Source organism: Varanus komodoensis, unplaced genomic scaffold (genome assembly GCF_004798865.1).
Source record: "Varanus komodoensis strain SLA01 unplaced genomic scaffold, ASM479886v1 scaffold5, whole genome shotgun sequence".
NCBI classification, from domain to species: domain Eukaryota; kingdom Metazoa; phylum Chordata; class Lepidosauria; order Squamata; family Varanidae; genus Varanus; species Varanus komodoensis.
In genome coordinates this window covers 44,884,363-44,911,424 of record NW_025336087.1, presented here as the reverse complement: position 1 = coordinate 44,911,424, position 27,062 = coordinate 44,884,363, and the positions used below count along the sequence as shown (strand labels likewise).

The following is a 27,062-nucleotide window of genomic DNA, read 5'->3' as shown; positions in this document are numbered from 1 at the left end:
ATCAATGGATGTATGCAGCTGCCTTCTCTCCTCCATACTTCTTTTGGGAACTCTGTTAGCCTAAGGGCCCAACAAAAGGCTTTAAAAGTATGGAAAAGAATTGGACCTTGAGTGCATGCAATTTCTACAGAATTGTAGTCGTACTAAAAATTAAACTAAAAAGGAAACTACATGAAAATGAATGAATCAAAAGACATCAAATACATTTTATATTGTATTGTTGTATTTTTAATTTAATATTTATATTTTTAATTTATATTATAATTATTTTAACTTAGTGATGTAAAATGTTTTAATAAATAAATAAATAAATAATATATCTCAATCACTAAATTTCACCTTTGATATCAAATCCTAAGTTTCTCTTTTTCAAAAGAAAGATCAGATTTCCAGATGAATTTTTTTTATAAGAGTTGAAGCCATACTGTTCTTGCTAGCATGTTATTATTTATAAACAGAGAGCTAACAAATGAGTAAACATCCTCTTGTTGCTTACATAGAACTTATATAGGGATGGAATAGGGAACAGTGATGCAACAGTGATGATGCAAATATACCTATCGTATCTGACCTATTCATGTACCAGCACTAAGTACCTAATGTGCCATCATTTCACAAGAAAACAAGGACAAGACAGTACTTCAAACCAGAAAATACACTGCTTGACAAACTCTGCTCTTCAGTTTTGTTTTTTTCCCTGCTTCCTCCCCTCTCTTGCATGCCTCACACAAAATGTATGAATGCTTTTCCTAAGAGATGAAGTAAGCAGACAAGATGAGGCTAAAAGTTTCACATGCAATCTCTGGAAAAGAGATGTGTGCATTTTATAGTAATCAAGTCTATGGAATCCATAAAACCCAAGCTTGTTGTTGTTGTTTTGGGGGGAGGGGGTAAAAATAAATCATCCAAATGGCTGGATGGTCTGAAATACTCCTTAAAAAGAAATTGCTATCTATGTACAATATCACAAGAACCCACCTTATTACAAGTATCTTATCCAAAAGCTATGCAGTCTTTGAAGTGTTCTTATTCTTCTTTAATACACAAGGACATCATCAGATTAAACAAGCTTGTATTTTAATTTTCTCAAACTGAAGAGTTTTTGGCTTTGTTTTCAAAGCATGGATCAAGAACTATAATGGCTTTTTAGATACCATCAGCACTATATGGTCTTCCAAGATAGTTTCCTTTTTAGACCAGGTAGGCATTTAGGGTGCTAAAAACTGGGAATGTCAAACACAACCCCTTACAATAATTTACTAGATCCCATACAACATAACTAATTTATTCCAAGAAATCTTAAACTGCTTGTTTAATTAATAAAATGTTCACTAAAATATTCTAAACATTTAGAATAAATGTTAAACTAAAATATTAGTTTTAAACTAAGAATATTCACAAGCATTTTATCTAAGAACAGGGAAGAAGCTTCACATTTAGCAACATGTATGATTTGTCCTTTCAGTACCGTGTAATCTCAAGCTAAAATGTGTTGCTATATAAGCAGCATTATATTTTCAAGAACTTATTTTTCCTGCAATATACCAGTGAATATAATCCACTACATTTTGCTGTGTTGTGGTGCTCTAATCTTCATACCCCATGAAAATATCCTGTATAAGGTCAAGAAGATAGGTTTGATCAGGCCAGGTGCACACAAAATAGCCAGTGGGACTCAGTGTTAGCTGTCTTCGATGTAATAATACATCTGCATTTCTTCATCAAATCCAAACTGAGAATTTGTTTGGTGGTGCAGCAAATTATTTGAGGGTCTTGGAGATCTTCAGTTGAGTCAGGAAAATTTCCTTCAATGAAAGATTTGCCATCACAGAGAGAGAGGACTGTAGAGCAGCCTCCATAATGATAGCCATTCCATTTTCATTGACACTAGGTTGAGTTGTGCACACTAGATCCAGTATCCACTGTATGCTTTCATTCTTGGAAATCCATGCACTATTCCAGAAGGATTGACAATCCAGCCATGTTCCCCAGTGCATTATTTCACTGCTAGGGCCTTTTGCGAATTCCGGCAAGTGTTCCCTTAGGGTTCGTTTCCCACAGCCACTACTAGAGCACCTTGCATTTTTCTGAGCAGAGCAGGACTATGTGGGTGCAGTTTTCTCAAATCATACTATCCAAGCTCTGGCAGTTTTAAGAAAAGCTAGCTTCTAACACTGCTAATTCACATGAATTTAAGGTTTTTGTTTTGTTTTGTTTTTTAAAGCAGGATGCAGTTAAGTCATGTAAACACATTTTTCAAAGACTGCATATTTTCCCCCCTGCAGCATGAATTTGAATTATTTTCCCTGTTCTTGTCTTTTTTCTTTTTCTGGCCAGGGCATGCTACTGATTTATTTTGAAAAATCAAGGTACACTGGCATACATCGGTTTCACTCATCTTCCATATAGTCTGTTGAACAGATCTGACTATTCAGATGGTATAGAGATTTCCCACAGATGATGATGATGATGATGATGATGATGATGATGATGATGATGATGATTTTACCCATTACGTTTCTTTACCACCCATAGCCAAAGCTCTTTGGGCAGTTCACAACATTAAGTCACCCATCCAGATTTCAACCAGGTCCCACCCTGCTTAGCTTCCAAGATGTAACAGTCCAACAGAATCAAAATTCTCCACACTGAGGAATGTGTCACACACAGATTCATTCTGAAATGTTCAGATCAAATTGGACCATCCTTCTCAATATTGCTAATATATGGTTGTACCTCCACCCTGAAAATGCAGTAACAATGTTGTAGAAGTCATCTGAATATTTATAAAGACTAGTCTCATTTAGCCTAAGTGTTTAAATGAGGTAAAAGCTAATCTTAATTAGTAACCTAGAGACAGAGAGTTATTGGTTCACATGGACAGCTCTAATCCATCACCCAAATGATTAGCACACAGACCCAGATTTGCAGAAATGGTCAGCACGCACAGAATTGCCAATATCAGGATTTTAATTTCTTATAAACAGTTTAAAAAGGAATGTACCCAAGAGTTAACCAACAGGGCAATTGGACATCCAGTATACTTCCTTTATCGAGGAAGGATCAGATTTGAGCATCTTGCTCTCTCCGCATATTCCACCAAGTCTAGCAAAGTGTAAGAGTCAAAGCCAGGGACTGTCAGTGTAGAAGTCAGGTGATAACTGTGAGACACCAATACGCCAGAAATAGGGAGATGCTTTGAATCCTAAGTCAGTACTCCAAGTCAGAGGTCTACCTGCCACATTTAAATGTTAATGTGAAGTGAATGCACAGGCCCAATGACAAATATACCGATGGTAGCAACTTGTGGCTTTCCAGATGTTTTGGCCTACAGCTTCCATCAGCCAAGGGTGAGAGATAACAGGTATTGTAGGCCAATACAGCTGGAGAGGCGCAGACTGTGAGCATCAACACTTATGCCATTCTGGCAGGAATCGCTGGAAACATGTTCAACTAATGCACAATAACAAAGGAAGATTCATTCCCACGTTTTATAGAAGTGTGTGTTCTGGGTCACAATATTAAGCACGACAGCAGGCATTTAGACTCCACTTCTCAAAAATGAAAACCCAATACACAACAGCTGTAGAACAGAAAAGTAATCACTGTTTTATCAGCTACGCAGCAAAAATATGAAATATAAATTAAGTATAAAAGAGATCACAAGGGCAATTTCGGCTCTGGCATCTTTGCTGATGCACTGAAATTTCAAACATATTTTTCACTGCCTGCCCTCTGCCCCTTTTTGTATCATTTAGCACAGAGGTAGCCAACCTGGCACCTGCGAGCTCCCTTACGCTGCTCTGGATGTCTGCCAAGGTGCCCCAAGTCTCTTTTTTAAAAAAAAAAGTAATATTTCTTTCTAGCAGCTGGAATTGCTTCAAAGCAAAATAAGGACTTTATTCTTTTCCCATGAATGCCTCTGGGCCACATGTGGCACTCAGGGCTCATCCTTAGGGTAGAATTGCATGGCTGCTGCATGCTCCAAATTCGAGTGTCCTCACCCTTCCCTCACCACACCGGTTTTTTCAATGCCTGCAAAAGCACCATTGCAGAGCCAATGCGGCTGGGAGTGGGGGGACTCTACCACGTTACAGGGAGCCAAGAGGTACCCGAGCCCTTCCTCCTTGCAAGCAGGATTAAAATAACTTAGAGGGCTGAAACCAGCTGTGTAAATGTGCTGGAGGATGTGGGAAACATAGAAACGATCCTTGCCTCCACTCCTTCTGTATTGGATGCCCATATGCCACTAAGTTCAGAGGGGTACAGTCTGCCATATGTAATGGCGCCCTTAGAAAATGAAAATGATGGCTGGCTGCAGAGAAGATGCTTTCACATGCAGCATGCCCAGTTGGTGGTGGTGACCAGGATACTTTTTCAAATAACCATATATGCTCACAAGCCCAAGATGGGCCACCTATCCCTGATCTAGTGACTATATCAGTGATGGCAAACCTTTTAGAGACCGAGTGCCCAAACTGCAACCCAAAACCCACTTATTTATCGCAAAGTGCCAACATTGCAATAAAACCTGCATACTGAGGTTGTAGTTTAGAAAAAACAACTCACAGCCCGTCCAAGCAAATATATATATATCCTTGGCAGCGCACTGACCGGCCATGCGAAAGCTCGGATGAGTCACGGCTAATGAGTCGTGGCTCGTGATGTCATCACCTGGTGCCACTACTCCTTTCCAAGCATGCGCATGGCCCCTATGTGCGCTGTTATCCGATGTTTGGCTGCTGGGGCGATGCTGGGGCGACTCGGCTCACGTGCGCACAGAGAGGGCTCTGCGTGCCCACTGTGGCACACATGCTGTAGGTTCGCCACCACTGGACTATATTGTAGCCAAATCAGTCTGGGAAAATGTAAAAGCCCTGCACACTATTTTGGAGCTAGTATTCATATGGGATGGTGTAGCTATCTTTGTTTTTGTTTGTAATATTGTGTAGTATTTGGAAATTAAAAGCTTCAGCTCTCATGTGAGTAGAGTGTTTTTCCCAGAGGTTTCGGCAGCTGTACTAAAAGTATCATGTTAACCATAACAAAAAGGCAGTCTGGATTTCTTACCTGCATTGCTTTCCTCAAGTTATCTCTTGATAGCACAACCCACCCCCACATTATTGTCCAGGATAGATTAGCTACCTGGGAAGAGTTGGAACAGCCTTCTGTCAAATTCTGGGCTTGGTAAGCAGTGGCAGTGCTACATTTTTAAAAATATCCTTTCCTGGCATGTTTTTCCCTTCTGTCCTTACCTGGACACAAACTGGAAACCCTGACAGCATAGTAGTAGTGCATCTCTTGCCCCGGCGTACTTTCAGTAAAGGCTCGCTCATTTCCTACAACATTCCCAGGTTTCCTAGACTGCCCAGGTTTGAAAAGGAATGGATGTATATGACCTATTCTTTCACAGACTTAGGTAATCTAAGAAACCACTCCTCCTGACATAGGGGAAATAACAGAACACTCCATGGACAGTTTGTCAAACCCAACTGATGTAGAAAGAGTATCTAACACAACTCTCTATACAGAGATGCATTTCCAAAAGTAATTTTGTCAAGCTCCTTCCCAAGTGGTGATGGGCCTTGTGCCTCGTCACCTTCCCTCTACAGGAGTTGCTAGCGACTTGCTGGTTTCCCTTCTTAACTTTTCTGCATGTGGGTTGCATAATCCTGGAGAGAATGAGATTTACAAAAAGGTGTGATGTCCCTGTTACTGGCTATAAAGGCAAAAGGAGCATTTAGGAGTAGCTAACAGCCTTTCTTTTTCTAGCAGTAGGATCTAGAGGAAGAAGAGCAGGTCAAATCCTGACCCAGAGTGACCTCAGTTCCCTTGACATAAGATAGGTTAAGGACCAAATGAAGTCTGCAGCCCATTTAGGAAGACACTAGTGAGAATAAGGATAGGTTTCATCTTGGTATTGGCCCTGACTTGACCACTAAGCTCATCATCTAGTCTGCCAAATAGAAGCTTGCTATTGTAGCTGAGGCATCAACATTTCTCTTGAAAACTGTTTCTCTAACTTACAACCGGTGCATTCTTTTGTGTCTCCCACAAGAAGGCAGGTTGCATCTGCCCTATACATGGATGTCGTATCTTTCTTGTAAGAATAAAGCAAGCCTTGGGGTAACGTTTGAGAATAGCTTTGCTTAGCAGGGTCCTGACACTTGTTTTTTGAGAACTTCTCCGAAGGCAGCACCAACTCATTTGGAGAGGTCCATGGCATGCAGGACTGCTTTGATAACTTTGTCCAGCACTGAACCTAACATAGGAGGAGGAAACTATGAGTCTCCAGGACTTCTTCCATGGAGTAATCCAAACCAAGAAACCATCTTTCCTTCACAAAAGAGTCAGATGTTAGTGATGCCTGATCTAGTGAAGGAAGTGCTAGCACTTTATGCTTAAAAGTATGTGAAACAGGTGATGGAGACAGCAATTAGAAAGCACACCATCTTCTCTATTCTTACAAGGATCGAAGGGTTGACAGAAGACAACCCAATTTTGAATCCCCTTCATAACATAAATATTTACTAAAAAGGAAACTCCCCCCTCTACCCTCCCGTCCCAGAGCTAACCAATCCGTGAGAGCTGGTCTGGCAGCAGAGCAATCAGAGGAAGGAAGTCTGAAATTGGCTGGGACTGGCTTTGTTCGGAGTAGAGGTGTTATCCTGATAAGATTGTACGTGAGCCCAACGTACATGGGATCTGAGACCATCAGGGAAACTACATATAAGCCAACAAGTCTCAACATCAAGTATCAGCAGAGTGAGTAAACAGTTTTAAATTTCATATACATATGAAAGCTACATTTAGCCCAGGAATTTCATGTACTAATTTCATTATTTATAAGCTATCTTTCCAGATCATGTCCACCCAAGGTAATATTCCTAGCCAGCAGGGAAATTTACTCAATGATCTGGTTAACAGATCATCAGATCCCAGAATTATTTTTGCTGTCCACAGGAATATTTTACTCTTAAGTAAATCAGGACAACCTATGCATTCTTTCATTTTCCCCTTTCCCCCCTTTCGGGAACAGACTTAAAGGCAGGATGGAAAGGAGAAAAAAGCAGCATAGAAGCAACAGAATAAAATGGCTGCTGTGGGAGAAGCGCGCTACCTTGAAGCAATTTTCAGGTGCCAGCAGTGAATTGGGCGGAGCCACAATTCATGCTTCAATGTATTCTAAATGAAGGAGCTACAAGCCAAAAAGTGCTGGGAAGAGCGCACAGGGAATATGTTTCCTGCAAAGTGGTATACCCCCACATCAAGCGTTTGCCAGCTTCTGCGGGAGTGGGTGGACCACTCTTCAAAGCAGTCCTCCTCCTTTCCACAGGGCTGCCACTTCCCCTGTGCTGGAACTGCAATCCAGACATGGTGATCTCAGTGACGAGGCCCCGGCTCTGCAGAATTTCCCCCCACGAGGTATACAGAAGGTTCCATCTGTGCCCAATTTTGAGATGTTGCAGAAATGTATTTGTTCTCTGGTTCTTAACTGAAGCTTTTGTATGTCAGATCTTCTATTTTTATTTTATTGTAAATCGGTTATTTTAACTGTTTATAATTAAGGTGCTTTTGGTACTGAACTGTTCTGTTTTAACATTGTAAGCTGCCTTGGGAAGGCACCTAAAATATGTATTAAGTAAAAAAAAATGAAGCATCTTCAGCATTAGCTTGGTAAGCCATATTTTCTCTTAAGGTAATTGGTCTGAGCAGAAATTTATATTCCAAGTGCACAGCACTAGTCTAGAAAACATTTTCCCCTAAAATTGCTTTTCCCTAGGTTGCTTTCTCTCTTTTTTTTAAAGTGACGTGTAGTAAAGGGCAAATGTATATTAGTCTTTTGCAGATGCAGTGTCAAAGTGACATGGAAACATTAATGTACAAGTCTGATAAAATTACAAGCTTAGACTGTGTTCCTCACAGCATTTAAATTTAGTTTCTTAGAAATTTTTCAGCCTACATTCCTTAACCCAAGAGTCTTTATTTTTTTGGTGATGTTTCTATTGTTTCATTCATGTGGTGGTATTTTTAATGGTAAATGAAGTTTTGAGCATTACATGCGTATTCTAATGTACTTTTTAAAAAATGCCTGCAAGAACTAAGAGGCATATTAACCTAGGAGTATACTGCAGTGAATTCAAAGGGATTTACTTCTGAATAAAACGTATACTGTTAATTTGGATTTATTGGGTTGAATTCAAAATGTGCCCTTTCACAAGTTGACAGCATTTTCAAGACAGAGAGAAGTTTCACTACAGCATTGCAGAAACTAAAACCAGGTATTTTTGTGCTTGCACAAAGTTTTGCAGCAGCATGAAACTTTTACATAATCCAACTCAATTAAAACTCAATACAAATTCTTCCACTAGTGCTTGCTAACTGTGCAAGAAAATATTACAATTCTACACACAGTTTCAACCCCATTCAACACAAAAACAAAAGATGGGGAAAGACTATACTAAATACCCAAGTGCCTTCTCGGCTGATCAATATGTACTATAGATATTTTCTTTAGTGGATGGAGGAAGCAAGAAAAGAAATATAAAGCTCTTATGTTTGGCTGATGACACTTCACAACTAGGACAGTTCAGTACACTAATGAGTATAGAATAGGGATTTATCTCCTACCTTCTTCCAACTGGTATCAACATTTAACTTAATTTTCAACATGAGCATGCATCCTAAGTGTGTTTTTGCAAACCAAACAGTTGCTTCTGTGAATAGAAGTTTTGGATCTAACACATGATTCCACTGATGGAAAACACAGGAGACAATGTTTACTGATACATCCTTTCCCTTCAGCCTTCCAGAGGGTCTCTCAACCACCTTGAGATTGTTACAGGTGAAACCAGCAAAAATCACTACGCATATGCACACACTCTGGCTTCCACCAGTGCGAATCTATGGAATGCACTCCCCAGAGAGGTCCGCCTGGCGCCATCGTTATTTGTGTTTCGGCGCCAGGCGAATACCTTTTTATTCAAATGTTATTTTAATTGTTAATATTATTTATTCATTTTATTCTTTGGCCAGGGCGACTTAATTTATACTGTTAATTTATATTATTCTATTGAAGTTTATTTATGGTTGTGAGCCACCCCGAGGCTTTGGCAAATGGAGCGGCATAGAAGTCTCCTAAATAAATAATAAATACATAAATTCAGGTTGCACGCCACAGAACTGGATCTAGAGAACTGCCTGGGGAAGTTGTGGGGCAGCACTTCTGCCAGCCTTGCAGATATCCCATATTACTCAAAGGCTAGCAAGCACTGATGACCAGGGTAGACTATGGCATGAAGGCAGATTGGAAAAATTAGGTATAGATGTTATCTGCAATGTTACATAAGTGGCCTCAACCGCATATGGAGGGTTTAAAGGAATTACATTTCCTGGAGAATGGAAGTAAAGGTTCTTTCTCAGTTGTTGCAGATATCCCAACTATCTAGATTTCAAAACTGCTGGAGAATTACAGTATCAGTGGCTTATATTCCTCACCTTTTTCTAGTCTTTGAGGACCCCTCCACCCTGCATAGTCTCATTTCAGGATTTGGGGGACCCCACTCAGCTGGTGGTAGCTGAAGCTCTCATAGCATGCCTGTTTCATGGCTTATATCATGGCTTTGGTGTATGTGGGTTAGGAAACAGAAAACAGAAACCACAAAGGAAATCAACCCTGAGAGTCTATAAGGCCAGTTCTTTTTTGTTTGCCATCTAAGTTTTGAAGTGCCAACAACATGAAGAAATAAATAACCTGTAAGATAATACACACTTGAGTTTGCTAGCAATATATTTGTTTTTATAACAGTAATTATCATTGATATGACTAAAATATAATATGTTAAAAAAGCACTGCTTACCCTAGCAAGGCGACCACTCTATCCAAAGCTGCTCATTCCAGCTTCATGAGCGGTCAGCCATGCCTTTTATAGAATAGCGCCTTCCTCAAGATGGCTGCTGCCTTAAAGCCTTCTTAATAGAGATGCCAGCTCAATCCTCCTTGTACACTGACTCCCAAACAGCTGCTGCCCAACAAGGGCATAGAAAAAGACACTTCTGTCACCTCATTCTCATCAAATTCCTCTTTGTCCCTTTCCCAAATTGGAGGAGGAACTTACTCCTTCTCACTCCAACAGCTACTTCTGAGATTGCTGTTGTTCCACATTCGTATCAAACACAGAAAAAATTATTCATGTAAGGTACAAAGTTGAGTATGATTGGCTAAGAAGCCTTAATATATGTTTAATATATACAGCAATTGGAACTAGAAGTCTTGATAGGCCTTTAACATTCCTGCACTACAATATGGGGTCAATTGGAAAATTATGAACTGAAAAATAAAACCAGTTTACCATCTGAGAAGGCCCTGCAAAATTGAGTTAGAAAGGACATCACATTAAAAGCAATCTAAATATTATAATAGTATAGATTGTGTGTTTGCCATAACCATGTTGACTAAATTTGGCATCAAGTGGTGTAACGAATCATGGTACTCATTCTGAAGCATAAATGAAGAATTGTTTCAAGAATAAACTAATGTGACCAGGCAACATCAAAAAAGATCAACATGCCAGTATACACAGCAATCTATCCGTCCGTCCGTCGGTCCATCCAACCACCTACCTATCTATCTATCGGTGTCTGTCCATCTATATTCTGGTTATAGAAGAGCATTCTTAAATCAGTAAAACTCTTCAAAAAAGATAAGACTACAACCAATAGAAAACAAAAGATTTAAATCCCCACACCCAGTTTTTACCATTAATAATATGTATGGAATAAAAAGGGAGGCATGTTAGCTGGGAAATATCTTAAGACATATATGTATATGGAGCAAAGTTTGAACAGTTCAAATCCCCAATGATTGCTAATGTGCCGTGGGGGGGGGGGTGTCTCTCACTTGCTTTCTAAGTCCACACATATGTAATGCAATTAATAAAAGCTGGAGCAGTTACTATCTGAAACCAGATTAGCGTGCAGGGATATTATCACAGCAGCTACACAGACTGCTCAATATAAATATTATTTTAATTTTACTTCTCCAACAAAACACCGCAGTATTCAAACAGGAGGCACATGCCCACTATCTAAACTAGGAGAGAAGCAGCAAGTAAGCCTACAGGGAAGCAAACGTGAGTATCTGGACTAGCAGCTACTGCAGTAATTGAACATGTTAACTTTAACAGGAATATTGGTACTTACTGTGCCCGGATCTCTGTCTGTTCCCGTAGTAACCAAGAAATGCACAGACATGCCCGTTCAGACACAGAGGCAAGAACAGAAATAAAAAAAGGGGGGAAAAATTAGAACACAAGCCGCGAACAGTTTTAAAATGGCTTTTATTTTTATAAGTCATTGCACATTCCTAATACAGTGATTTCCTGAAAATTACATTTTGTAAACATGATTTACAGTTTAACCATACACAAAGCCTAGTTCTTTCCATGACAGAATAAATTACTTCAAAAGTTATTCAAGTGCAATTTTGCCCCATATTTAAAGGTGTCCTAAACAAACCTAAAAAACAGATGCAATGTTTGAAACCTTTCATTTCAACACATTCACCTCAAAGTTTGACTTTGTCCACCCACACTTCCCCCACCCCTCTTTTCCATGAAATATTATTTTATGTAATTAAAAAGAAAGAAGGAGGAAGGGAAGGAGGGAGGGAGGGAAGAAATCACCCACTTATTCTGTTTTACCATTTTTTCACAATATTGTGCAGGCCACTGAGGTTATACTAAGCATCTGTCAGGATTCAAAATTCCCTGCATTTCATAAAAGCAGGAGACCCTTAGTGATCTCCAGACTCAAATACTGAAAACGGCAAGCTGAATTTTGCGTCAGTGGTATAAATGCAGGCCAGCATTTTAACGTTTGGCAATCAGTTTGTTCTTGGCTCTCATTCTACATAGCTCAATTTCTTTAGAGATGCAGCAACGTGCAAATACTCATTTGACAAGGTCCTAATCAGGCTTTCCATGCCTCTCACCTCTGTGGTGGTCTGGATCGTGGTGCTTCTTGTCATCTTTTATTGCCAAGTGAGACTGCCCACCCAGAGCACTTGAGAGAGCAAGAAGGCCCGCACTGCTCCCAAGCGGAGGAATTCCCGGTGGCTGGAGTCCTGACGGGTGTGGGGTTAGAGGCACTGGAGGTCCATGGCCATGGGAGAGGTGCTGAGCCTGCAACTGCTGTTGCTGTTATTTATTTCCAGGCAGAGGCGGCCCACGCAGCAGAGAGGTGAAGGAAAGAGAGAAAAAGGAGGACTGGTTAGACAACCGAACTCAGTGCGACTTCCTGTTTCAAAGCCCTAGCCTGTTTCAAACTACTGCTAATCACCCATACTAGGTTTCACAACTGCTGGAATATTTCCTCGGATATTGATCCTCTTTTGTATTACAGAGCTAAGCCATGTAATTTAATCTACGGCCCGACTAACAGGAGATTTGTGCAGTCTAGACTCTTAAAGACATCTGGCACCAGTCCAAATCCACCTCTATATTAACAGAATTAGTGCAGACAGAAATAACGTTGGAACACATCTCCCCACCCCAAAATGCTTATTTTCACAACTGCTTTGAGTAAAGATAAACATAACGATGGAGAAGGACCAATCTAAAATAAGGGTCTTCTTCAAGTTCCACTAGGAATATTTCCCATAAACTTTACTTTCCATGTGGATTTTAGCACTAAGATTTATAATGCTCCTTCATAATAAACTTATTGCTCCTTTTCCATCAACCTCCTTGTAAATGTTTGCCTGACAGAACACACAGATTCATTTCAGGTACCGTCAAAACACTACCTCTGAGATCTACTCCATTTAAAATCCTACAGAGGACCAAAGCACAAGTTACTTTGAATATGTAGTTAGCAGTTTTTTTAAATTCTCAAGTAAATGTAGGGGCCCCAATCCAGATTACGCTTATCATGAGGGCAAAGGTTGGGTTTGACTCTAACTCTTTATCCTCGGCGTACTCCCCATATCTGGATTGCACATCATCTGTAATTTTCATTGGCCAGAAGTGATTCGAATGCTTTCTAGTCTTTGTGAACCGCCCTGTTGGGAGGCACAGAAATTCATGATTTCAGCCTAGCTATACCTTTAAAGAGATTTGATTCAGACCAAGAGAATGAAATAAATTATTAAAACTATTATTTCCTTCACCGAGCAAAAAAAAATGTACTTTACCATCAAAAGAATTTTGACTTTGTTCTTAAGTGTTCAAGGAGACAGTATTAGTAGTAAAACTTTTCTGTATGTTGGGATATTTCTTTGTAGAAATAGCGACCAATTGTCCACCTTGCCCTTTTTTTAAAACAAACTGTGACTTCCACAAAATTAGAATGTTTATGCTTCGAGCTTTGTGCCTGTGAAAAACCTAACCACGTTTAAAATACTCAGAAAAATAAAAATTCACCTGTGCATTTGAAATGTGCTTTATTATGCAAGGATTAGGACAGACATGGGGAGGGATGTTATTGGCACAGGGGACATCTTTAGATGCTCATATCTTGGCTTAATAAGCTGAGATATGAATAAGACTTTCTGCCAGACATGAAAGAAGCAGACAATCCCAGAAGTCTTCCAGTTACAGTTTCCCATTTCATCTGAATCAACTAACTATGTTTAACAGCTTCAAAGTAAGGCAGCATATTGGGCCACAGTCTGAAGCTGGCATCATATCCTGGCTTGTTTTAAACTGTTAGACTTAATTGAAAGACTCTGGGGTATGCTTGCTGGGAGGCAAGGGCCGCATACATGGCCAGAAATTTCATAGCAAACTATGATATGATCATCCAGTCTTTGAGACTTCCTCTGTTCAGGCCAATTTCAGAGACGCTTGTAAGCAAAAACATTAAATATGACTATTTGCATAAGAATGAAAATCACAAGCAGCAACAAAGATGCTTCCATGCTTTTCCTCCCTGCTGAAAAGATGAATGAGACGTCCTGTGCATCTAGTGCAAGACCACACTGGCATGCCCATGAATGCAAAAGCTTGTGAACTTTCTCCCTCATTTGCACAGATTCTTCAGCTTTGGCTATATTATTTTCCAACTATTTTAACTATTATTATGATTGGCTCATGTAAATCACTGTGGCCTAGTGGTTGGAGTGCTAGAGTAGGACTTGGGAGATTAGGGGTCAGGTACTCACTCGCCCATAAAGCTCACTGAGTAACTTTGAGCCAGTCACGGATTCTCAGCCTAACCTACTTCACAGAATTTTTCTGAAAATAAAATGGAATGGAGGAAGAGGATTATGTAAGCTTCCCTGAGTTCCTTGAACCAGGCCTGTCTGTGAAAGTGAGGACATAGACTGCAATTGTGACAAGGTATGGCACACACCGCACAACACACAATTTCCTTGCATTACTTATTTGCAATGCTTGTTTAAATTACCTTTACACTGGAGCTATAACATTTAATGCAACTAATCGGATCGATCAACAGAAAGATTTAAATCAATAAGAACTGGTCTTAAGCAGGCATTTTTTAAAAAATCCTGCAGAGGATGGCAAGCACAGTCTTAAGATACACCTGCCCATCTCTATAATCCGCTTCATGCATCAGAGCTTTGTTTCTTTACCACATTTTTGCCATATGCAAATGTAATCAACCAGCCAAGAGTCATATGTTTTCTTTATTCAGATCAGAGTCTTACTTTATGTACATCTACAGACCAGCTGAGGTGAGTCTTGGGGGAGGGGATGTCTGATGAATGGGTCAGCCAAGAAGTGGCATGGACTTCTTCCACATCATCCCTTCTACCATGAAGGCTGTTGCTACAAGCAATGCATGAGGTGCTTTTCCAAGCATTGGCCAACTTCCTGTAGTCCTGAACTGACCACAGCATCCAGGCCTATAGAAGAAGCTAAAGCAATTCAAACAAGCTAGGCAATCTGTGACTAATACATCCCTCACCACCGAATGTGCAAGTTTAATTTAGTTAGCTGACACTGACAACACATAAGAGTTCACCAGCTCCCAACAGTATTAATGAAATCCAGAGTTTTAACCAGGATAAATGAGAAATGCATCAACATGCTTCAAAGCCTATCCTTAGAAAAGCAAGACAGGGAGCACATACAGTGTACTCTTAATGCATCTATCTCTGTGACTGTGTCCACTGACAGACAGCAGACGTAGCTTGAAGTGGGTCAGTTCCTTTGGCTGGAATCAAGAAATGGTAACAAAGTTAAATAACCATAACGGATGTAATTTAATGTTTGCTCTTCATTGCTTTGGAATGCTTTCTCACGTAGGCCAGGGCTTAATATTCAAAGGATTTTCCTAAAGTTCACTTCTGTGGGAAAAGGATGGGGGAAAACAGGAAAACTGCAGATGAGACCTGTACTTTGTATATACAGTGTGTGACATTTAGCAAGCCAGATTTACAACTTTTACAGTAAGTAATACATGTGAACTTTCCTTTCTGGGCTAAGTGTTGGAACGGAGAATAAAAACACAGTGCCACTGATTTACAAGCAAATTAGGAAATCCAGGGAATAAAGGTTGAAGGGAAACACTGGAGTGGATGTTTGTCAGGCTTTTTAGCTGCCTGCATCAATTTCATTTATTTCTGTGTTTTGGTCTGAAACCTGCCCCCCAAAAAAAATCTGACTGGCTGGCTATTCCTGTATTAACATTGCCCATTATCAGGCAGCTAAACTGAGCTTTATTTGTGACACCAAAATGTAGCTTCAGACTGTATTTAAGGAAGGAGGAAGGTATGTATTTACATACCAGAATAATATCAGGAATTTTACATACTTCAGAAATTTGATATATATTAGTATCTTGTCCCAAATGTTAGCCAACAGAAGACTCACTATACTTATTTAATTACTATATATTTTAATATGACCAATAACTAATATACCTTAAGCATTAAGCATTGTGCTCCATATATCTGTAACAAGCACCTGATGTTATTTTACCAACCCATGACCTCCATCTTAAAAAAAAAAAAATCCCTACAGCATCGTTTGACACTAAATACAGAGTATGGCTGATATTTCCAAAAGACATGAGACAAGAACTTAGCAGTTATAGCATTACATTTTTGCATTCACTTCTTTGAGCCCATATTTCTATTTTGCAACAAAACATGCATCCTAGTTATTTATAGGCTTTCTAAAGATTAACTACATACTCATAATAAACCCTCAAGAGGTTAACCTCATCCTCTTAAGCTTCACACACTACAATCTCAGAGATAGCTGGCAACCACAGCCAAGAAGAGGAAAAATAATCCAGCATCTTGCTAATCCTTTAGTCAATCATCTCATGCAATGATGGAAAGCCCTTTGGAGGCCGACAACTCAATCTGTCTCACAAGTACTGTCAATCCAAGAGATACATTTCACAGAACCATTAGCGGCACACCTCCGAATGGGGAGGGGGGAACTTGACACCTCTTGAGTACTAAATTCTTTCTGAGAAAGCTACACTAAAATACCCTCGTGGGCTGCCTATTTCTTGTGAATGCTGAATGTTACCCTTTCAGATAGATCCATCAAGGATTTTTTTAAAAAAAAATCTGTCAATCTGCTCCCATTTTATGAGGTGATTTTATTTACTTCTGGTGTGGTCTAATTACAACTGTCATATAAATTTCCCAGCATGCACAACTCTTAATTTTCCAGCCTGTTGCTTTAGAATCTTCGTCCTCCTTCAATCCCTTCAAATTCTACCAAGATAATCCACTTAACATAATCTAGGTGCTCTCCACTCCAAGGAAAAATCTAGCACTAGGTGGAAACACAGAAAAGCAGGGCAGTATTACTATATCTTTTATTAGTTTGCAAGGCACTGCAGTTTGAGAGCATGGCCCTACCATTGTTCTTTACACTAAGTTGGGTCTCTGAACAATACTGACAGCTGCTATCAAACTGAGCTGTGTTTACTTTCAGTGCAGCTGCTGCTTGTAGGAACAGACAGGCTCCTGATGCCCTTCCCCTCTGGGGAGACAGGCTGACACAGTGCATGTTCAATGAAGAGGAGGAAAGGTCCACTGAATTGTCAGCCCAATTTTATGCTACTCCAATTTTCCAGAGTGCACACAATCCCTTTCAAACAAATCAAGCATATGTCAGAGTGGGAAACTTACTGTGCAGCATAGGATAATTATTGATGTATACAAATGTGCAAAGGGAGAGATGGTCTCTTATTGGGCCAACTTGGGAGAAATGTAAACACAGAAAAGGAGAAGTAGTGAGGTTTGCAGTACACACAACAGTTGTTCTCCAGGCAATAATAGAATTGTCAGATCAGCTGTGCAAGAAGCTCAGCTTGGGAAGAGGTCTAGACTTTGCTAGTCTGGGGTAGATAGGAATGCGCATAGCGTTTACAGCACTCACTGAGAGCTGAAGGATATGTCTGCTTGCAAAAACATGTCAGTGCCGCAAGTATCATGAGGCTGGAGTCCTATGCTCACTTACTATGGAGTAAAGCACACTAAATCCAGTGGAACATTCTTCTCAACAAACAGGTAGAATTGCACTGCCTGAGGCTAAGCTTGCATCCGCTGGAAGTTTCTTTTTTAAGTGAAAATGTTTCTATATTAGATTATAATAAATTTACCACATTATGCTAATGAGCAGTAGTTTGAACCTTTACAAAATGGCTTTTAAGGGGAAGAAAAAAAGCAGGACCATCACATAGTGTGCAACTTGCATTCAATTGAAAGGAGACTGTCAAAGAATGGGCCTGGGCATTGTTTTCTTGGGTCAGAGCTGTACATTCCCAAGAAATAAAGGGCACTTTGTAGGAACTATAAGCCCAGCCAGACATTCCACAAATCTTCATGGTCCAGTGTCGAAGTTTTCAATTAATTTTTAAAAGCTATTTCCAGTTCAAGGTCTGCTAACAGGCTCAATAACTGCATCGGAGTTATTTTTAAAATATAGTTGTTAACCAGAAGTGTTGGTTAAATCAATTACAGACACAAAAACAGACCAGGTGAACTTGTGCACTGAACTTTCAAGATAAAAATTTATTAGACAAGCAAGGGTCACGACGACAGCAGACATACAGAAATTTAATTATTATATTTTTAAGTAACTGATTGGATGCAAGAAGGGGAAGAAATGAGGTTCTGGTTGAGAGGGGGTATGTTTATGCAAAGCTAATCTGTCAAGTGTAGTAAAGCAGCTTGAATGAAATTTAAGCTGAAAATCCACTGACATTCCCCATTGCAGAGAGGAATAGCTATTAAAAGGAAATGAAGGTCACCCTCCCAGTTTATTTCACCTAATTGACTGCCAATAGCTTACCACAGGCAAAGCGACAGCAGATCTACAATTGAGAAACTGATAAAAGGAGAGTTTTCAAGCTGTGGCTCATTCTTTTAATCCTCCCTCGCTCTTATGTTTTTTTTTCCATCTCCAGTTGGGATGTAATTTTAAGCACAGATGGATTAACTGGTCCCATTGTCTGTAGACATCGTTGGACTATGGCACTGTTAATCCATACAGCAGCATGTCTAATTATCATTACAAAGTGTCTGAGGGAACTATAAAGACCAGCAGGGCATCTTCTCACAAGCAATTAACATAAATTGATAAATGAATAATTTGAATCTGCTCAAGGCACTTGCATATGAATAAAATCAGAAGGAGAAGTACTACTTCTTGTTTCAGCTCCTTTTACTTATTATGGAAGGGCAAGAAACATGAGTGATATTTCTCCACCATGGTAACAAGATTTGGGAAATGACTTTAGGCAGCATATGGAATGTCTGACTCATGAAGTTCAATAATGCAAGACAAGTTAGTTACTTGCGATTGACAATTGCTCCCAAGCACACACTATGGCACTGTTTGCACATCATACTAAACCACAGATTAGCATGCTGGGAATGAGCCACAATGAGCTTTGGGTATATATACTCCCCCTTTCCTCTCTTCCTCCTGTGTGGTCAGGAGGTGCTTAGAAGCATTTTCTTCAACTTTTAAGTGCAGCCTGGTAGCCTGGCCCCAGAACTATGATCAACTTCCCTTATGGTTAGTTTAAACAAGCCAACTTGAGTAAAGTATGATCTGAAACTAATCAAAATTAATGTTAGGCCCAGTTTGTCTGACTAAAGTGACAAACTAGGGTTTAGCAGAAGCAAAGGCTTCCAACATAACATCCATTCCTCCTAGCTCAGAAGCTGAGGTGTACCCAAAAAGAAGGAAAAGAAAAAGGAAAAGGGAGGGGGAGAGTGAGAGAGAGGGAGGGAGGGATTATTGAAAGACTCGAGTGCCACAAATATAGTCTGTTAATCCCAGGGATTGTATTTCAGTTTTGGTAACCTTTGCTTTTGCAAACTACTAAGTCCCAATCTCCACAAACAGAGCAATACCACAATTCTAAAAATAATGATACTATATGACTGATACCCTAAGTAAGGAATAGAATCTTAGAAACTATGCTTTCAGTAACTTGACCAATTGTAGAAATGTGCAGGTGCCAAGGTAAATAATACTTAAGAACTAGCATTAAGTATCAAAGCAGTTGTTACATATCAAACATCAACACATCAGAACTACCGAAGCAATAAGAAAGGAAAGCTGGTTATACACACTGTAGGAGGTAGACCTGGAAGGCCACGTACCCCGATGATGGCATTCAGTTCAGCCATGGTCACTTGTTTGGCACGTTCTACTGCTTGAGCCACTTGTTGTTGATGCTGGAAAGACAAACACATCATTTACATTACTGGAAGAACCACTAAGGGTGCAATCCTATGTGTGTTTAGACAGACAAAAGTCCAACAGCTCTGAGCATTCCCTAGTATGTGTGGCTGGAATTCTGAGAGCTGTAGGGCTTTTGACTGTCTAAACATGCATAGGATCACATGTTTGACCTAAAAGGACCTAAAACTGACAGAAAGTTGTTTATCGTGGGGCGGGAATCTGCCAGGCAGCACTGAGTGTGGAAAATGAGCTGGATGTGATTTGTCTTTCAACAGCACTAAGTCCTCAAGTTTTTAGAATTCAGACTTTTTTTTAAATTAGAACTGTTCCACAACTGAACCCAAAAGCTTCCAAACTAAGACGTATCCCTTGTGTTCACTCTAAAAATAAATAATAATGATCCAACACACAAAGAATTACTCTCGCAACCACTTGGGGTGAACTCTCCAGGATGTATCAACTGAAGTCACATACTTAATAATCATGTTGTTTCAGGAATATTCAACAATACAGTCTGATTCTACAAGGTGCTCTAGCAAAATAAGTGTTAAGGAGCAATGTTAAATGACTGGGCTGAATATCATGTAACAGGAGCATTATGTTGGCATCCAGAGCTTACCAAGGATATTGCTTAAGCAGAGCAGTGTAAGTCAAAAATACACTGATCCTATCAGCTATTGGAACTGATTTTTGCCAAGTTATATGGCAGCGTCCTACAGGTAGCTATTTACCTGGTAGCAAATGCTTTTCCAGAAATAATTCAGCAAGCTTCACTGTAACTTGGTTTGCTCTCTTGCATCCGCCACCATAGTTCTGCATCAATATGGTATTTCTAATTTTTAAAAGTTATATCTGGCACCTTTTTAAAGGAAACATGTTTTACAAATACGACTTTAAAAAGTTTAAGGTGCTAGCACCAAATGCCAGCCTTTTTTATTTACATACACAGAATTTAACAAATGGTTAGACAACCAGCTGCCAGGCTAATACTGGCAATAAAAAAAAACCTTCATAGTCTACCTCCCCCTGTGCTGGAAAGAATAATTTTGTGGTTGAGCTATTTCACCAGTTATGCAGTTGGTGTGTCTCATCTCATCTGCTAGACCAAATTAACAGGGGGCTTGCATACTTGAGCTACAACAGATGTTCCTCACTCTTGTGAATTTTAATAAAATTAACATCTTAAAAACTAGCTAATTTACAAACAAAGATGCAACATAATTTCACTTTAAACAGCTGAACATTTGTACTTACTTCTTGAGACAAAAATGGGATGACTTGTGCACAGATTGTATTCAATCTCTTGGCAATTTCTGTCTATAGAGAACAGCAAATATTTGGATTAAAACATGCCATTATATATGAGTTAATTTACAAAGTCATGTGAAGTCCAAATGTTAGAAAACTTTAAATTAGTCCAACATTACATAAACTGTCTAGAATGTACGTGGTTAATCAGGGCAGGGTTCAGTCTGCTGAAGGACATCTGTTACGTCTTCGATACCTAATATCTACATATATTAGAGCACAAATCTATTCTTGATTAAATAGCTCATTAGCAAGTAAAGCACTGGTTAAAATCCAGCATGAGCTAAAGCCTTTTAGACCAACAAATCTATTGTTTTTCAAGTTATTAGGTCACTATAGAAAATTCTCTCCTGAAACATTTCACAATGATGCAGTAGCAGCAGACTGAACACAGGCATCTGATCAAATTGAAAGTTTAGCTAAGGAAAGAATAGATAAGATAAAATATGATTAGATGACAGTTGGGGAAAGAAGGGTATATTATAGAATCATAGAATAGTAGAGTTGGAAGGGGGAATGAAAGCCATCGGGTCCAACCCCTGTTGTTGCAGGACACCAATTTACACCATCCCACTCAGATGGCTGTCCAGTTTCGTTCTGAAGGTCTCTAGTGTGGGAGAGCCCGCCACCTCTCTAGGCAGCTGGTTCCACTGTCGTATTGCTCTGACAGTGAGGAAGCTTTTCCTGATGTCCAACCTGAATCTGGGTTGTCGCAACTTGAATTGATTATTCCATGTTCTACACTCTGGCATCAGCAAGAAGAGATCTTGACCTTCCTTTTTTTGACAACCTTTGAGGTACTTATAGAGGGATATTTATGTCCCCGCTCAGTCTTCTCTTCTCAAGACTGAACATGCCCAGTTCTCTCAGTCTCTCCTCATAGGGCAGCGTTTCTAAACCCTGGATCATTTTTGTTGCCCTCCTCTAGACCCCTTAATTTTTCTGCATCTTAAAACTTGGTGCCCAGAACTGGACACAGTATTCCAGATGAGGTCTGACTAGTGAGGAGTATAGAGGAACTACTACTTCTCATGATTTGGAAGTAATACTTCTGTTAATGCATCCCAAAATAGCATTTGCTCTTTTGGCAGTTGCATCACATTGTTGGCTCATGTTTAGCCTATTGTCCACAATTACTCCAAGATCTTTTTCTTTTTCAGTTCTGTCGAACTTCTGTTGCATTCTGTTCTGTATGTAGTGATGGAGCTCAGTTTGGCAAGCAGAAAGCTAGATCACCTAAGATTCTGAATTAAATCAATGGATTAAGATAACTTAATCTTAGTTCAAACAACCAGTGCAACACTTTTTAAAGATGGCCAACCCCTTGAAGTAAGAGAATCAGAGCTCAGTTCTATGCATTTAGACAAAAAAAAAAAAAAAAAGACCTGCAAGTACCATGTAGGCTAGAAGATGCTGAGAGTTGTAGGCCATTTTTCTGTCTAAAGATACATAGTGTTAAGTCCTAAGAAACATGTATTATTGTATGTGCTGGGGACAAGAGGAGTCAGTCAAGACTTGTTCGCCTTGCAGGCACTGTATGCTAAAAGATCTCAATCTAAGATTTTATAATATCACTAGCAGGACTTATTTCTGGGCTTTTAGATCACTTCAAACCATTCATCTCATACCAGACTTGACCTTAAGTAGCTGGATGTATCACAGCTTAGTATAATTTATCTAAACTCAAAAGTATGTGCAAAGTTTTTCAGCTCTGAGGAAAATTAACCACACCATTTGTATGTATGCCAGGACACCAAAGCTTGTAGTTACTATGTTTATTCCCATGAAAGAGTATGACTACCACACATTATGTAAACCCTTGGGTTACCATGATACGGTAAAACATTATCTCCATTTCCTCTTCTGCCCTATTAGATTGGCTTTCAAAACTGCCTAAACAACAATGTCTACTCTGAAGCATTCTGCAAGAGGCAGTGAGCAAAAAGAGTGCTTTGGTAATTCTTTTAAGCACAACCAGCAAGTTCCACTCCAAATGGTTTTGACAGTGGGGAAATCAGACACTGAAATTCTACAGTATTTCTTTGATGCACTTACATCCCACATTTGCCTCCAGGAAGCCCAAGCCCTGCTCTTCATTTTATCCTCACAAGAACCTTGTAAGAGATATTCATAGAATCATAGACTAATACAGTTGGAAGGGTCAGAGAGCCAACGGGATCAACCCTTGCTCAGTGCAGGACTGCATGTTAAAGCAACCCTCTCAGATGGCTGTCCAGCTGCTTCTTGAATGCCCCTAGTGTGGTAGAGCCCACAATCTTCCTAGGTAATTGGTCCCATTGGCATACTGCTCTAACAGTTCAAACACTTTTTCTGATATCAAGCTGGAATCTGGATTCCTGTAATGTGAGCCCAATATTCTGTTTCCTGTACTCTGTATTGAGAAGAGATCCTGGCCTTTCTCATTGTGACAACAGTGAGAAAGGCTATTTTTTCAGGATAAAATCACTCAGATTTGGCATGGATTGGATTCCACATTTGATGTAGTTCCTAGAACAGAGGCCTCCACTACACTGTATGGTTCTATTGTATTGGACGAGTTTCAGTTGTTGAGAACTGAGGATGTGGACAAGATGCTCAGAACTGCTTGACCAACCACTTGTTTGTCCTTCATGGGTAGTCACCCAAGCCAAGGAGGGTGTGTGGCTGGATTCAGGAGATTATGAACACATGTCTGAAGGAGGGGTTGGTCCCAGTTCCTTTAAAGGAGCTAGTGACCCTGAAGACAACTACCCTGGACCCAAAGAATATTAATAACTACAGGTGTGTACATGGTGACTCAGCAGTTCCAGGAACTCTTGGAGGAAACTGACTATCTTGATCCATTTCTGTCTGGCTTTTGATCTAGTTTTGGTACTGAAATGGCTCTGGTCACCCTGTGTGATGACCATGGCGGAAGAAGGACAGAAGAGTGCATCCCTGCTAGTTCTCCTGGACTTCTCAGCAGCTTTCAATACCATTAACCATATGGTATCCTTCTGGATGGGCTATCTCATTTGGAAGTTGGGACACACTGCTCTGTGGTGGTTCTAGTACTACCTGACAGGCTGATTCCAGAAAGTGGTACTGGGGGAATATGGCTCTGCACAAGTTCCATGGGGTTCCATATTATCCTCTATGCTGTTAAACATCTACACGAAAGCACTGGGAGAAGTTATCAGAAGATTTGGGCCAAAGTATCCTTTCTCCTTTCAGTCTTCTCTTCTCATGGCTAAGCATGCCCAGTTCTTTTAATTGCTCCTCACAGAGCTTTGTTTCCAGTCCCTGGGTCAGCCTTGTTGCCCTCCTCTGATCCTTTCCAGCTTCTTTGCATCTTTCTTAAACTGTGGTGCCCAGATTCATACTTCAGATGAGGCCTAACCAGTGCTGAGTAAAGGCAAACTAGTACTTCACTGGATTTGGAAGTGATACTGTTATTAAGGCAGCCTGAAATAGTATTTGCTCTTTTTGCAAAGATACCACATTGTTGACTCATATTCAACTTTTGAACTACAATTCTAAGATCCTTCTCATTTGCAGTATAGTTGAGCAGTATAGTAGTATATGCAGTATAGTATTCTCCATCTTGTAATAATGCATTTGGTTTATTTTTTCTAGGTGAGAACTTGGCATTTCTCTGCACTGAATTTCATTTTGTTGTTTTCAGCCCAGCGTTCCAACCTATCAAGATCACCTTGAATCTTCTTTCTGTCTTCTAGCATATTAGTTATCCCACCCAGTTTTGTCATCTGCAGCTCTGATAAACATTCCTGTCCTTCCTCATCTGAATAATTAATGAAAATGTTGACGAGTACTGAGTGCAGGACTGAAGTTCACAGTATTCTACTTGTTAACCTCTTCCCTGTTTGAGAAGGTGCCATTGATGAGAACTCTTCAGGTCCAATTCTGTACCCAACTGTGGATCCACCTGACTGTTGTTCCATCTAGCCCACTTTTAACTACTTTACTAATCAGGATATCATGGGGCAGCTTGTCCAAAGCTTTGCTGAAGTCAAGATACATTAGCTCAACAGCATTCCCACCGTCCATCCAGGAAGTTATCCAATCACAAAATGAGATCAGATTAGTCCAGCAGGATTTGTTCTGGACAAACACATGTTGGCTTCCAGTAATTACTGCATGGTTTTCAAGGTGTTTGCAGACTGATTGCTTTAGAATCTGCTCTAGAAGTTTCCCAGGGACGGATGTCAGACTGACGGATCTGTAGTTCCCAGGTGGTGGTGGTTCTTCGTCATTTTCTTCTTCTTTTCTTGAAGATAGGGACATTAGCCCTTCTTCTCCAGTCATCTGGCACTGCCCCTGTCCTCCATGGCTTCTCAAAGTTAATTGATAGTGGTTCTGAAGGTTCTTATGCCAGCTCCTTTATGACTCTAAGATGGAGTTCATCAGGCTGTGGAGATGTGAACTTGTTCAACCCAATTAGATAATCCCTGACCATTTGCGTATCAATCTTGAGCTGCCATTGTGCTGCTTCAAGTCTGTGCTTCCCTTTCATCAGGAAGGTCACAGATCTTCCTTTGGGAGAAGATTGAGCCAAAGTAGGAACTGAGCACTTCTGTCTTTTCTTTGACATTTGTTATCATTTTGCCATCCACATTGAGTTGTTGAGCCCCATATCTTTCCTGTGTCTTTTACACTGGACATATTTGAAGAATGCTTTTTTGTTGCTTTTAGCATCACTAGCCTCAGTTCATCCCTAGCTTTAGCTTTCCTGATGCCATCCCTTCAATTCTGTGCTACCTGCCTCCATTCTTGCTTTGCAGTCTGGCCTTCCTTCCACCTTTATCTTGTTGGAATTGTTTGTTGTTGTGTCTTTACAATTTCCTTTTTTTTTTTTTAATTCCCAACCACCTTGGATTTCTTTTCTCATTAGAGTCACTTCCCATGGGATTTTGCTTATCATCGCTCTGCATTTATTAAAATTGGCTTTCCTAAAATCCAGGATATATGTTTGGCTCCATTTGGCTTTTGCTTCCTTTGGAGTCAAGAATTCAACTATGGCCTGGTCACTTTCCCCCAGAGTTCTCAAGTCAAGGATAACCTTCCCTCTTGTTCCTTGTCAACTTTCTGTCGGGGAAATTATCAGCAACAACATCTTGGAGGGGCCATGTTTGGCAGAATTTTTCTCCTAACAGATATCACACAAATTGAAGTGTTCCATAACATCATGTCTCCTTGAAACACTGGCAATTTGCTTTTTAAAAGTTTTATCCTCACCTTTTCCTTGACTGGGTGATTGGTAATAGACTCCAACCACTGTTGGAGTCTATTATTTTATCCGTGCTCCATTTATATTAATCCAGATGCTTTCAATGGGGCTCCTAAGCTCATCCCCCTGCATTTCTGTGCAAAGACATGTATAACGTGACTCTGCCTCTCTTTCTGTTCCTTTTGTTCTTTTTAAACAGCTTATATCCTTCAATTGTTGAATTCCAGTTATGGGAGTTATCCCACCAAGTTTCAGTTATACCTTTAGGGTTGTATTCACCTGGATTAAGCTTAAATTCAAGTTCATGCTGTTTGTTTCCCATACTCTGGCCTTAGTATATAGTCATCAAAGGCCACATGTTTTATACTCTAGCTTTCTTCCTACATTTTTTGGAAGACTATAACTGGGCACTGTTAGAGATGCTCCCTGTTGCAGTGCATAAGCCTTTGTCTGCTGCTATGGCTAGGGGCACTTCTCCCTCCCCTGCAGGATTCAGTTTACAGCCTCCTAAGCAGCTTCCTCATGCTGTGACCAAACACATTCTTTCCAGTCCTTGTAAGGTACAACCCATCCTTTGCCTAGCAGTCCATTTTCCAGGAACTGTAGTCCATGGTCCCAGAATCCAATCTCTTTGGCACCAGGTCCACATCAGTTGTAGGTCTAAAGTCACCCAAGAGCCTTCATGGCTGAGTAGAGATTTGGATTGGGATCTCTCCAGTCCTAGTCCATCACTCTGCTATACCACACTGGCTCTCAGTGTACTCAAGGTATGCAGACGGACGCTTTCTTGGTATGGCAGTGACTTCCTAGCATACTATAGGAGGCCTATCACCGTACCCCAA

General features: G+C 40.1%; 1 protein-coding gene across 2 annotated transcripts in view; it reads right to left on the bottom strand.

The window, feature by feature from the left end:
* Nucleotides 1-27,062, bottom strand: part of TLE1 (TLE family member 1, transcriptional corepressor) — a 75,322-nt gene that overhangs the window by 30,305 nt on the left and 17,955 nt on the right. The window contains exons 5-8 of one of the 2 annotated variants that reach the window (XM_044445811.1): nt 20,940-21,002; nt 19,574-19,678; nt 11,993-12,197; nt 11,203-11,219 (exon numbers count right to left, since the gene is read on the bottom strand). In XM_044445811.1, coding sequence (XP_044301746.1) covers nt 11,203-11,219; nt 11,993-12,197; nt 19,574-19,678; nt 20,940-21,002 — 390 coding nt within the window. The remainder of the gene's footprint in view (nt 1-11,202; nt 11,220-11,992; nt 12,198-19,573; nt 19,679-20,939; nt 21,003-27,062) is intronic. The other variant, XM_044445812.1, reaches the window with a different exon arrangement.